This window comes from Nicotiana tabacum, chromosome 21, assembly GCF_000715075.1.
Source record: "Nicotiana tabacum cultivar K326 chromosome 21, ASM71507v2, whole genome shotgun sequence".
Taxonomy (NCBI): domain Eukaryota; kingdom Viridiplantae; phylum Streptophyta; class Magnoliopsida; order Solanales; family Solanaceae; genus Nicotiana; species Nicotiana tabacum.
Genome location: NC_134100.1, coordinates 34142720 through 34157019, shown reverse-complemented (window position 1 = coordinate 34157019; position 14300 = coordinate 34142720). Strand labels below are relative to the sequence as shown.

Below are 14300 nucleotides of genomic sequence, written 5' to 3'. Positions count from 1 at the left end.
CGAAATGAATATTTGGGAAAACTATAACCCCCGCCATCTTGTTCATAAATATCGTAGCTACGATATCGCTTCTAGCTTATGGAAATACATTATCCCATATTTGGAATTCCATCGCGAGAGCCGTTTATACAAAATTTCGGGTAAACTATAGCCACCTCCTTCTTTGAGTAACCTCTCTATATATATATATTTAAGGTTAGCTCACTTGAGCTTCCTCGCCTTTCACCATATGATCAGTTGATTGCTTTTCAATTTGAAGATTAATTTACAATCCAAGAGACGTCTTCAGCTGAAACCATAGATTGGTTTACTAAACAAAATTATTTCAATGGTTCAAAATGACAACAAGGGATTATTCCTGTCTTTTAGCCTCACAAGAAAGACGGGAATACAAACGAAGGAAAGACTGCAACTTCAACGTAACTGGTCTCCTTTCCGTCTTCCTTAGAAATTGATTTAAGTATGAACGCAAATGACTTGAAATAGGTAGAGAAAATTTAGGAAAAGCCGATTATCCTTCTTTTACGAATAAAATTCTTATAGTAATTAGTGTAGAAAATCATTTCCTCAACATTTCTTGAAGTACCTAATGATGGGGTCCACACCCATTAAAAGAAAATAAAAAAAGGTTGTAACACAACCAAAACAAGTTTTGGCCAAACTTGCTTTTGATATCAATTTGCAAGAATCAAATTGGCAAGTTGCAACGAGGCAAGCTTCTGATTGGTTGAAAGTGAGGCCACTTCCTATAAATAGATGTATCGGCTTCATTCTTTAGACACACAGAAGAAACAAAGCTTCAAGTATTTTACAGATAGAAAAATAGGATAAATAGAGTGTGAGCGTTATTGTAGTGAAGTAAGAATCTCAAAAGAGGTTATTTCTTTTGAGTGTATAGTGGTTCTTGGAATATTTACTCGAGATTACGAAATATAAAATTTCTCATTATAGTGGATTACTTTGCTCCTCTCGGGCCCGTGGTTTTTCCCTTATTCAGAAGGGTTTTCCACGTTAAAATCTTTGTGTTCTTGTTGTTATTTTTGTTGATTACTGTATCTCGAAACTATGTTATTATTCCGATGTTATTACCGTGAATATTATTTCTGTGAGAATTTATTCCCATCTAATTCATGTATTAACCTCACCTTGTTCAGCATTTCCTGGAATGCCTCTTTAAAAAGTACGTAGTAACACCTCATCTTCAAACAGTACAAATCTTCGAGTTGGCTAATTATTGAAATCTAGGACTAATGTTAAACAATTAAAGCAGCCAGCTTTATAATGAGTTATGATTTAATTTGACTTTCATTTCATTTGTTTAATTTTAATTAATATCTTTTCTTTATCCTGAGTGTTCATTGAGAAATTTAAAAGTGCTTTATTTTAATATTTGAAGTTCTCGTAAATTTGTGTTTAGCTTAATTTAACCAAATTTAATTGATAAAAGTTAATGTGAAAAAAAATACACATGTTACGCATTTGTTGGTTGGTGCATTCAACGGACCGGGATAAGTTTTTTTTTTTGGTTCTCCCACCTTTTATTACATTTTCCTTTCATTCATTTTGAGCCTGCCTTCCCAATTCCTTGTGAAAGGAATTGAGAAATGCCCTTTTACAGAATTCTTAGAATGGGTTGTGGCGTTTCCAAGATAGATGCCAATGGCGTCGCCACACCTAACAGGATCCTCCCCAATTTCCCCAATAGAAGGAGGCACAAAGAATGCACCCCTTCAAAGAAAGAACCATTGTTGTTGATGCATGAAATACCAGATGAAGATCATGCAAATATTAATAGACATTCAATATCTGCTCCAAAATGTGATGACAATATGAGTTGTGTCACCTCTGAGGGGTCTAATGAAAAAAGGGTTGCCAAAATAATGGCAATTGTTCAAGAAGAGGAAAAATATAATGAAGGAGGAGGAGTGCATGAAAATGAAGAAAATGGAGGAGAGAAGGATGATAATAATGACGACGACCTGAGGGCCATTAATAAGCTTCGTGTTGACGAGGAAGATGGTGATCTTTACCCTAGTTCACCAAGTTTTAGGGTTTATTTCACCGATACGGATGTTGAAAGCAACAAGAATGACGGTATGTATAATCTTAAATTGACTAGCTTTATTCTTATTTATCGATCTTTTCTCTGTTAATAATGATTAAGTACTAGTTGCGGCAGGTAATAACAAGGTTGGCCTGAAGGACATAACCCCAGTTGCAGCTACCATATCATCAACAAAGGTAGGCACATATGATTTCAAATTACAATTATCTCTGTTCAACTATAAAGGGCTTGACATATTATCTTTCCTTATTTCCTTCTGCGTTAATACATTGGCCATCATGGCCCTACGTAAAATTGAGATCTGTTACCTTCTTTTGCCTCATTTCTTTTTCTTTTAGAAAAAAGCTACATTATATTTAACTAAAAGAACAAATTCATAGCTTATTGTTTACCCTAAAAAATGGAAAACAATTGAATTTATATGTGGTTTTAAGGATACGTGGACTAATTCAATACGAGTGATTAATGACGTTAGATTAAGCAAATGAAGAACGTAATAAATGGCCAAACCAATGATAAGAGTAATTCCGAGCTCGGTTGATGGCTCAATGAGGAACCTGCCCTCGATTCCAAGCTAGCACTTATGAAGAACTTAAGAACAAAAATAAGAGTTTTTAACAACAAAGAGAATTGAAATAAATTGTCTTGGTATGCGTGTTGCAATGTTCGTCGTGAATAATAAGCTTCCCTCTTTATATAGTAGGGGAGTTTTACCCTAAGTACAATTCTAAGAAAGGTAAAGAAAATTTATTTTGCTAATCACTGATTTTCTGCCGATACGGACCGAGATTCACGCTGCGATATCCGGTTGGGCACGGACATCACGACCATTTGTTAATCGTGTGCAACTGTTTGGTAATGCTTTCCGAAATCTTGATCCTCGAACAAGACCCGGAGGACATGGCCCCGATACCCCCGAGGAAAGGTGTTTTGCCCGACCCCGATACGAGGGGCTCCTCGCTCTGACTCCGATTTATTGCGGTCACGTTCCTATTCTGTTTGCCTCACCGGAAAATCGAGGTGTTCAGTGGGCTCTGTTTTACCCGTATACACTTATATTAAAAAGAAAATAGATATAATTTTTCCTATTTCAATAAGAATATTGATAGCTATTCATTTTCAAAATATGTAAAATATTTTCATCATTCCCCACCTGCGTGCCTTAATTATTGTGATAGACGTGTTAATTTTGCTATTAGAAGTGGTAGCAATTGTCCGTTTATTCAAAATCAGTTGGCTTCCAAATTCTACTAATTGAGTTATGCTAATATTCATTTCATTTTTTTAGAAATGAGAAAATTGGGGTAGGAGAAATAGGGGAAGGGATTACAAGGTGGGAAATCAAAATTTTACCAAGAAGACAAAAGTTCATGTAGTCAACCAATTGAGCTACTAAGATTCTCATATTAATATTTAGTTAATTTAAACTTATAACATTCGTATGTAATCATAAATATAATACATATTACTTTATATATTGGCTTAATAGACCAAAAGATTGACTGCCATCAAACTCAACATGCATTCACCACCGTTTTATTTCTTTTCTAGCTCTCACTTCCTCATATTTCCTACAGGAGTGTGTGGTCAAGGAGGAAAAGAAGGAAATAAGAAAGAAGAGTTTTAGAAATGTACTACCAAGAAACCTGTTGAATGTTCGATCATCGTCTAACTCTTCAACTCGCTCCACACACCACCACAATACTCATCATCCAGCTTGATCATATCATGCAGAAGGGAACAACACCTCCACAGGCTTCGTGTAATTAATGGGAATTTGAGAATTGAAGTGTAACCTTTCAACAAAAAGAACAGACGTTGAATTTATTTGTAAACAAAATATTCTTCTATATTTGTTGTTTTCCTTCCTTTCTTATATACACTTCTACCTGTTTTGTTAGACGTTTCAAATATACTATTAACAAGACGTGATGTTATTGGTTTTGGATTAAGTTGGTAGAATTTTCACAATGTGAATCTCACACGGAAAATTAAATTCTTTGACTCATGTAATCTAAGCAGATCATTCTTTTGGGACAATTCCATAATTAGATTGAATTTAATTTGACTAAATTCCCATTTCTCAAAAGGATCGAAAGAAGTGAAAACTGTACTTTGCACCATTTGGGCTTTCGGCCATAGGAAGAATTAATCCAAATAGCCATTCAATCAACCACTTAAATTAAATATAACCCGACGGATGTATAATAGATGTATGATTTATGTATAATTATGTGAATAATCGTGTATAATGAGTGTATAATTTATGCATTCCGACTAAAATAAATAAATAATATATCTAACTTGCTATTTATGTAAAGATCCGTATTATGAGCACGTGCTGAAATTCATATGCATGGACAGGTACAATTTTATCCATGGACCTAACGGACTACATCTTGTTAATGTCTTTGCAATGCTATAAACAAAAATAACATAATATGAGAATAACAATTATTAAAGCAAACTAATGATATATTTGATTAAGATAATCGAAAGTAGTCTGAATAATGAAATAGAGAAGGAATCTAGAACCCTAGGTGAATGTCTCAAGCAAAAATCAAAATTATCTGATCGCCTCCCAAGAACAACAAAGTAGAACCCCTAGATATAAAGGAAGGAGAAGATTACTTGTCAAGAATCCAATCCTTGAAAATAGATAATCCAAAGTCGAACTCGAACAACCAAGAAGTTCCAAATCTCTCTCAAGAACTTTTTTAAGTCAAAATATGCTAAGTGGCTAATGAAATAACCCTAGTCTATTATAAATACAATGGAAAAAAGTTCCAAAGTTAATTTTCCAAAACAGGTCGCCAGGCCAAACCGTAACCCCAATCGTGTTACACCTCTGAACCTTGTCGAATTCCAAAAGCTTGTTTTCTTCACCTCTTCAGGGCCCTCTTGAACCGTAGCCAATGGTTGGTGAAACCGTGTCACACGGGTTGTGTTGGGATCTTTGATACTTTAATTCTCAAGACTCCAAACATGGTATTCTTTGCATGAATCTTCAAAGTAACTCTCTAAACATCTTCTAATCAGTTCTCAAGACTCCAAACATGTATTCTGACTCTCTAAACATCTTCTAGTCAATTGTTGAAAATCATACAGCTTCTTAGTGTGCATCCCTTGAACGTTCTTGGACTTGGAGCAAGTCAACAGACCTCTAGATAATTCGGGTCATCCTCAATATTTTCCATTCTGCCCAAGTTATCTAGGATCGCCATGTTATCGCCCGAGTCCTACTTAGATGTCTTACTTGAAAAATAAGACTCGAGGAAATGTGCGTTATAGATAAATTAAAGAAAAAAAAGGTTAAAAATTGTGATTTTACCATTTTCATGAGAAGACGCGAGAATGGCCTGCAATTCTACTTTTGAGTTCGGTAGAATCTTATAACTTTTATTCAGATCTTGTATTTTTATTTAAAAATCCGTTTAATATGTATAAATAATTTATTCATAATTTAATAATCTTTATTTTAAAATTCAAAACTCATAAACTCATAAACTCATCGTCATAATAATAATAATGTACTATATTAAACCATTTATATAGAAAGAAAATCATAAGTCAATGCTACATCTACACGTCCAATAGTAACCCTTCAGAAGTCCCAAGAGCCCAAAAACCGGAAAGGAAGAAAAGGCAAAAAGACGGGGAAATGGTGGGGAGGAATATCATGAAAAAGAAATTAGATGGAGAATGGTTAATATTCACAGCAGCCACATTAATAACCTGCCTAGCCAAGCCAAAAATCAATTTATTTTGAGAAATATTTTTTATCAAAAGTACTTTTGACGAGAAACAATTTATATTTTGGTAATTAACCTGAAAAATACTTATAAGCCATATTTAGTGTTTGATCAAGTTTTTAAAAAATAATTTTAAGTGTATTTTTGTATTTTTTGAGAGATGCTACTTCAAAACTGTTTATGCTTCTACTCAAAAATATTTTTTTTCCTCTAAAAGCTGGGCTAAACACTACAATTTTAAGAAGAATTTTTTTTTTTTTGAAAAAGTGCTTTTGAATTTGGAAACAGGTTATAAGACGGTCCCACAACAATTCTTATGTAGTATTCTCGTTGGCTATTGAGAAGGCCGCCAATAATATTATCAATTTATATATTTATATCCATTTATATAAGGTAAGCAAACAAATAGGAAAACGCTTTTGTCCATTTTGGGTTCTTTTGGCAGCGCATACTTTTCTATTATTCTTTGCGCCCTGTGCCACTACGAAGCGCCTAACAGGTTCGTTACCCTTCAACAAACCCACACCCAAAAATAATACTACTAATAATCATAATAGTAGTAATAACTAAAACCCAGATCCAGTTTTGGCAATTTGTTGAGATTATTGTTATCCTATGGATGCATATGCACCCTGTATGTGTATGTTTTGGTTGATCAATATATGAGTTTGTTTATATGCATCCTGCTTTTCCTCAAGCAGATTTGACTTATATGCATTTGTAATTATTACTATTATTATTAGGATTTTGATAAGCTAAGAAGGGGCTGATATGTCTGGAATCATAGGTCGAACAATGGCCAGCAGAAAGATTTCTGCTTTGGTGAGAATCAATTAATGTTTTTTTCTTTTTGGAGTATTTCTTGTGGATCGACTTTGATATCTTTTTCTGACAAAAAAAAAAAAAGAAAATTGATGAATTTGGATTTACTATTTCAGAATCAGTTCTTGATGGGAAGCAGGGTATTTGCATCTAGAACTTACTCTTCGTCAGCTAAAGAGGTGATTCTTTTTGTTCTGTTTAAATTTGTTCTTATATGCATTTGCCTACTGTTTAATGTTGTTGATGGAGAAAGCATTTAATCTCTTTGTAGATGACAGTGCGCGACGCGCTAAATTCAGCTCTAGATGAAGAAATGTCTGCGGATCCTAAGGTCTTTGTTATGGGGGAAGAGGTACAATCCAAGTTTTTTGCTTAAAGATTCTTAAAATGCAAACTTTATCTGTGAAATGGGCCCAAATTGAGCAGAACTGATACAGAAGATTCATGTAGCCAACCTTAACTAGTTTGGAATTGAGGTTTAATTGTCGTGGCATGCCGTGTTATTGCAAATATTAGCCGACCTAACTAGTTTGGTACTGAGGCATAGTTATTGTTGCTGCAAATATTTATCACTAATAATGTTTTTCTTTTAATCTTGATATGTGTTATTTAATTTACTTATCAAAAAAAGGAAATCTTAATCCGTGTTATGTTTACTCAGGTTGGTGAGTACCAAGGAGCCTATAAGGTCAGAAATGGTTCTTTTCACTATCTTCTCAAGTCTTGCATTATTATCATGCATTCTTTGCCCTTGATGATCATCTTTTTTAGTGCCTGAACATCTTTTTTCTTCTTTTCTTTTTAGATTACGAAGGGGCTTCTGGATAAATATGGTCCGGAAAGGGTTCTTGATACACCAATTACTGAGGTTGTTCCTTCTGCTTCAATTATGAAACTGCTGCTGCTCCTTTCTTTCTTGAACATATATGATAAAGCACTTAAACCATTTTTTGTTCTTTCCTAGGCTGGATTTGCTGGAATTGGAGTTGGTGCAGCTTACCATGGTCTAAAGCCCATAATCGAATTCATGACATTTAACTTTTCCATGCAGGTTGAACTTCTGTTCTCATTTAAAATTGTTGTTTATTCTTTTAATATTTATTGATCTATTTGTTCTTACTCGAAGATCATCCAACAATGTCATTGAACAAAGCCCATATGTATTTTATGTCTGAATGAGTTCACGGTACCCATTTGTGAATGCCAATGACGGAGGGTGGGTCAAGTAGAACTGACAGGCTTCTAGGTTGGTAAGTTTCTGAAGAATGGGGCACATGTCACCTTAGGCGAATCCCACATCTGAATGGCATAGCACAAGTTCACATGGTACGCGCGTTTTTAGGCTCGATGATGGCGTAGCCCAAGGTACAAATCCGTAAGGTCTGTTGGGTTAAAGCGGACAATACATGCCATGGACTTGGGTCGTGACACCATCAATATGATGTGAACTTTTGGGAGGTCGATTGACAATGATTATCTTAAGCAAAGCATGCAAACAATTTGGATTGTGTATGATTGTTTTGGAGTTTAGTTAGTAGTTCTAATATGGTGTTCCTTCTGGGGGGGGGGGGGGATGCAAGCCGCTACTACTTCAATCAGTAAAATGCGAGCAGCCACCTAATGCACAAAACTATAAATGACAATGACTTTTTGGGAAAGAACTATAGTGACAATGACTTCCATGCTTAAATTTATGTTACATCTAAAACAAAGGACAGTAGGAGATTGCTTTGTTTCTGAAGCAATGTCTTCACACACCCATGTAAAGTAGGAAGTCGATGGGGACCTTGTTTACATTGAAAGGTCCAGGAATATTTACGGTTTGATGCATTACATTATAGCTAATACCTAAGTGGCTGGAACTGTAAATAGCTGTTGATCATTTGATGTACTATTTGGTGGCCGACTAGATTATATCTGTAGGGGACTTGTTGTGAAGACAGGTAGAAATTTCTTCCTTCAACTATTATTTCTTGGGAGATTGAGTTCTTGTATATTTGTCTCCCTGACCAAATAGCATCCTTTCTTCACCTGTCTATGAACACGTGTCTATAGGAGACCTAGAATAAGATCATGACATCTCCTGTCTGCAAATATGACAAGCATATGAGGTGGTGGGTTCCCGCAAATTCACTATAGCATAGTTTTTATATTATAGTTTTTAACCCCGACCACATGCATAATGTATTTTCTCTAATTTTTTGCAGGCAATTGACCATATCATCAATTCTGCTGCAAAATCAAATTATATGTCTGCTGGCCAGATATCTGTGCCCATTGTTTTCAGGGGTCCTAATGGTGCTGCAGCTGGTGTCGGTGCCCAACACTCTCAGGTATATCTATGAACTGAAAACATGATGTGCTCACCATGTTCATTGATGGAATTGATTCTTAAGTGGAGCCAATAGGCAGAAGTAGACAAGACTGATACTCTAGATTCTTTAATATTCTCCTTTCGTTGTTTTGAATGGATTGTTTTTTAAAGTTGTTGGCTTTAGTTAATAACTCTTATATAGATGGCACGTGGTATGAATTACATTAGTGGACAGGAAGATGGTTAGTAGGCAGGGAGATGGTTTTTAACTACCACCTGGTGCACTGCAAGGTAACTTAGCTAAGGAATTGCTGGAGCACAAGATGTGATTAAGGGGTTTTGAATACTGACAGGACCACTTTCCTACTGTTGGAGCAGTCCCTAAGACAACTTCAGGCCTTCGAGCCTGATACAGGCCCCTCCATTCTTTTCTTTCTTTCTCAAAGAATCACCACCAGCGCTGGGTAAAAGGGTGGGGTAGTAAAAGGGGAAGGGAATAAAAAGGGTGGGTTTAATATTTAGCCATGTGATGGACATGTGGCAAATTCTGGTGCTAATCAATCCAATTAGATACTCCCTCCATTTCAATTCATTTGACGTGATTTGACTCGGCACGAAGTTTATGAAAAAAAGAAAGTTTTGAAACTTGTGGTCTTAAAAGCGTAAAGGGTAAAAGCTTTGTGGGGCTATAACATTTGTTTGGCTATAAAAGCTTCTCATTAAGGGTAAAGGGCATGGATGAACCATTTCTCATAGTTCAGGGGCATATTTGGATCTGTTCTCTTGTTTTTGTTGGGTTGTTTTAGTCAGTTATTTAAAGTTGTCGTTGAAGTTATCTTTCAACCTCCAGCACTGTGTGTGCCACAAGCACTTTTCTATTGCATAAAGTTCTATGGTCCTTTTTTTTTTTTTTTTTTGCAGTGCTATGCAGCATGGTTTGGTTCCTGTCCAGGATTAAAGGTACTAGCTCCATACTCTTCCGAAGATGCTCGTGGCTTGCTCAAAGCTGCTATCAGGGATCCCGATCCGGTTGTGTTTCTAGAAAATGAATTGCTGTGAGTTGCTTTACTGGTTAAGTTATTGAAAACTGTTGTTTTCTTTATTCCTTCTCATAATCTATCCTCAATGGTTGGCTTTCATGATGCAGATATGGCGAGTCTTTCCCTGTTTCAGCAGAAGCTCTTGATTCTAGTTTCTGTCTTCCCATCGGAAAAGCTAAGGCAAGTTGATCCAGGTGTATTACATTGTTTTTTCTGTATCATCTTATGGGCTATTGTTCCTTATTTTACAAGCATTGGCAGATAGAACGCAAAGGAAAGGATGTGACAATCACTGCCTTCTCAAAGATGGTTGGCTATGCTCTTCAGGTTTGTCGTCATTTTCCTTAGCAGTGTTTGGACCATTTCTGAATGAATTCGAGCAGCATACTCCATGACAAAAATTTTGACGGTTTCTCCGAATATGGAAAGACGGTTAATGAATCCAGAAGAACTATTTCCAACCGATGAGGCGCATGACAGTAGAAGGGTATCTATACCTGATAGCAATGCTAGTTCTATCTGAATCTAAGATTTTTCTTTATGAGTTTGTGGACTATTATCGCAAGTCTTGAATCATTTGACAGCTTTCAACTTTGAAGTGTCATTCATCTATCTCCTTTCTGATTCACACAGAATTCCTTCTGTTTCAGGACTTGAAGATGGCTTGAATTTGACTGGTTTTGAGCAACTAGCTTTTATTTTTTTCTCTGCGTCTTGGATTGTTTTAAGCTTTTTTTTTCTTTTTGATAAGTAAAATAATATGTTAAGCCTTGGATTGTGTTAAATTAGTAAGTATTCACTCGTAGCTGCTGAAGTTTAGATCCTAGTACAAATGCCCTTAATATTCGAAGAATAGTCTCATACAACTTACGATCTGCTAGTTTGCTAGAGTGGAATTTCACAGGAGATAATAATATTGCTTGGATTTGATGTTGATGCATAAACAATATATAGTATGACCTTGTCTTTAGTTATACTTGTTTCGATTCTATGCGTGATAACATATTAACTTTTATAGGCTGCTGAAATTCTTGCTAAGGAAGGAATTAGTGCTGAGGTATGACTCCTGAGTTCATGTCCAGTTTTGTTCTTTTATACTATTTCTAGTATGCATAAAAAGTTCCAGCTTTTCACTTGTCATTTTTTTTCTGTAATCAGGTTATAAATCTGCGCTCGATCCGACCACTTGATAGACCCGCCATTAATGCATCTGTGAGGAAAACCAACAGACTTGTAACTGTTGAAGAAGGATTCCCACAACATGGCGTTGGCGCTGAGATCTGGTTACTTTCTTTTAACAGTCTTAGACCATAACCCATTCACACACAACTCAAACCCTCCTCCCTAACCCACCAAAAATTTGAGCTCCTTTGTTCCGTTTTCCGTTTCAGTAAAACTTACTGATTATATTTTCCTAATTTTACTAGTGCATCTGTGGTTGAGGAGAGCTTCGCGTATCTTGATGCACCAGTTGAGAGGATAACAGGTGCTGATGTTCCTATGCCATACGCAGCAAATCTTGAAAGAATGGCTGTTCCACAGGTTTGTCGTTGAAGATATCTTTAGCTCTCACCCATTGGGTTTGTTATCTTTTAATTAATCACAAATTGGTGGTTTCATTAGGTCCTTTGTAGTTTATGATTCTGTTATGGCCTATATTACATAGATTCTTCATATCTTCCCTGCCTTGATGTACTTCTGCCGAACGGATGTGCAGATGCACGGGTCATGCGGATTCTCGAAAATACATTAAATATTAGCAAAAGACTCTGCATATCGGTACCAGATATTTATACACACGTGTGCAGGATACGTACCATAAACAAGTCCATGTAACATAGTTATGGATATTGTGATTGCAAATTGGTACATATGGATATTAACTGGATGAAAAAAGAAATGATCCCAACATGGCTGAGCATTAAACTCTCTGTGTCTCTAAACATTTGTATAATGTTGAAGGGCTAGGGTCTGATGCACTCAGGCAAGAGGATGAACTGGCCGAAGGACATATTAGGATCAATTGGCCAATGCAGCATCCAAGAATAATATCTCTTGCTTGTCAATGAGGGTTACTGATAGCCAAGTTTTCAGAGGTCCAATGCTCAGGGTAGATAGGTTTTGACTATGTTGCTAAATAATGAGTGCGAGTTGTACAAAACGGTTGTCCAACAATGTTATATTGGTGTAGATGTTGGGGCCTTAGCATATACACAAGATAAAGTCAAAGAACTGCAGATGTTAAGATGAATGTGGGTTTATACAACATTGGACATGATTAAAATGACCACATCCTAGATATGTGTTAAATGGTTTGATCATATCCTACTTATACCTCTTATATGCACCAGTCCATTGGTGAAGTACTTCGACAGTTGGAAGTTTCTGAAAGAGAACGAGGCAAACCTAAAATCACATGGAGAAAATTATCTCAAAAGAGCTAATAATTTCTCAGATCAATGTGAACTTGGAATATAATCGAAGTAAAAGATCTATATAGGCAACTAGTTGGAATTAGACTATTAAAATTTAGTTGTTTTTATTACACTTAAACTAGGTCAGGTGTTTTCTAAGAACTTTCTTAGTGTTAGTCTGGTTAGGGACTTGTATGTTAGTGTAGTGATACATGTAATGATTTTGTGGATGTCTAACTTGCTTTAAAAGGCATTAGTTAGTATTAGTATCAAATTGATCCGGATAGAGCTGAATGAATACAATGATCCATATTCCCATCTTTACTAATATGATATTGAGACATCATTGACTGATTTACTGACCAAGCGAATATTGCAATATGCCTCACATTGTATCAGCCTAAGTAGAAAAAAGATAGAGAAGAGTAACAAGCCACCAGAGTTCAGTTTTATTATATGAAAGTCCATATATCATGTCCATACAAATTGCAAACAATGTGCATGAAAGTTGAAGGTACTACTTGAAACAAACAATGAATAACCGCATAGCTAATATTTCTTCCCATCTTTTAGCGGTGAATTGCATTTGAAACTTGATAACTGGTTTTTGTTTCCTTATGAAGTATTTGAATTTTCTGATGCAGGTAGAAGACATTGTTCGCGCAGCAAAGAGGGCCTGTTACCGATCAAGTACCTAATTAGAGTTCCAAATGCTGCTTAGGCTTTGGTCCAACAAGGTCTTGTTGTTCCAGGCATTTAACTCCTTTTTGTGGATATCGATTCTTTATCCGCCTGTGAGTGGATGCTTCTGTTTTTGCCATCTTCTGGAAAGTTTAGTTGACTGTAGAAACAGCTAAACTGTAAACTAAATTAGCAGAGGAAATCTGCCGCCATATATTTCAACATACAAGGATATAATACTTGTCGAGAATAAAATTTCTGTGATACGTTCAGGAAAACATTCTATCAGAAAATACATACGTTCTGGGAAGTATCAAAATCTAATGCAACTGTTTTTTTTCCTTCTTTGTCCAGTCGTATCTCAATTGTTGTTGTTGCTATAAATTGTTCAAGGGAACACCAACTCTACGTGGACAGACGATATAACTTTTTCACTTTTATTTATTGTTCTCGAGACGCTTTTGCTCCTTTCTCTTATTCATTCATGTATCAAAACAGGGCAAAAGAAATACGAGTTTCAAGTATAAGCCAAGTGATAATTTTTTTAAGAAACATCATTATAGACTTAAATCGAATGACAACTTTAGTATTATCAAGTCAGATTTCCAGGAAAAAAGAAAAAATACTTCAGTCAGATTTAGAACTTTTTTATATCTAAAACATTGTCATATTTTGGGTCATTCGATAGTATTTGTTTATTGATGATGAAATTGAATAAATATCTTCATTATAGATCACTTCTTTTGGGTGGTATTTACATTATATTTAGGATTGTAAATTATAAAGCAGGGCAAAATAGAGGTGACGTGGCATCATCTTATACTAGAAATGCCATTTATCTTTTTGTTGTTTTTTTGGGGCCTTTTTCTATCTTTTTCCTGCTAAAAAACTGAATCATTCAAATTAAATATCTTTGAAGGAATGCGACGGTTGCAATAGTAATGTCCAAGAAAGAATGCGAGGTTACTTTTCCCCCTTCTCATTTTGTCCAAAAACTCTAATTATTTGGTCTTTTTCTCTTCTCCTATTTATAGAAACTCTTTAAAGTTTTTCATTTAACTGATCACCAAGGGTCATATCAGTTAAGCTATACAAAAGAAAAAAAGAAACGAATGAAACCATCAATATCCATATCTTGTATCAACAAGAATTTGGAAAAGACGATGAATAATTGCCTTTTGGCGGAAGACACACTTTGAACTTTTAATATTC

The 14300-nt window shown here is 35.5% G+C and overlaps 2 protein-coding genes across 4 annotated transcripts; both read left to right on the top strand.

Annotated features, from left to right (window-relative positions):
- Positions 1-1543: 1543 nt before the first annotated feature.
- LOC107803848 (uncharacterized) lies at positions 1544-3997 on the top strand. 2 transcript variants are annotated; one of them, XM_016627641.2, is made up of 3 exons: positions 1544-2094; positions 2171-2241; positions 3643-3997. In XM_016627641.2, exons 1-3 carry the CDS (start codon positions 1605-1607, stop codon positions 3784-3786), a joined length of 705 nt encoding a protein of 234 aa, XP_016483127.2. In that variant the 5' UTR covers positions 1544-1604; the 3' UTR covers positions 3787-3997. The 2 variants fall into 2 exon arrangements, with proteins under 2 accessions (XP_016483127.2, XP_016483135.2); XM_016627649.2 differs by having other exon boundaries at positions 1550-2094; positions 2180-2241.
- A 2211-nt stretch (positions 3998-6208) lies between these two features.
- Positions 6209-13429, top strand: LOC107803873 (pyruvate dehydrogenase E1 component subunit beta-1, mitochondrial). Of its 2 annotated transcripts, none has more exons than XM_016627668.2 (15): positions 6209-6316; positions 6561-6639; positions 6756-6818; positions 6911-6991; positions 7301-7327; positions 7445-7507; positions 7604-7690; positions 8847-8972; positions 9875-10008; positions 10101-10173; positions 10255-10320; positions 11012-11050; positions 11152-11276; positions 11421-11535; positions 13052-13429. In XM_016627668.2, exons 2-15 carry the CDS (start codon positions 6589-6591, stop codon positions 13103-13105), a joined length of 1104 nt encoding a protein of 367 aa, XP_016483154.1. In that variant the 5' UTR covers positions 6209-6316; positions 6561-6588; the 3' UTR covers positions 13106-13429. The 2 variants fall into 2 exon arrangements, with proteins under 2 accessions (XP_016483154.1, XP_016483160.1); XM_016627674.2 differs by having other exon boundaries at positions 6315-6451.
- Positions 13430-14300: the final 871 nt, after the last annotated feature.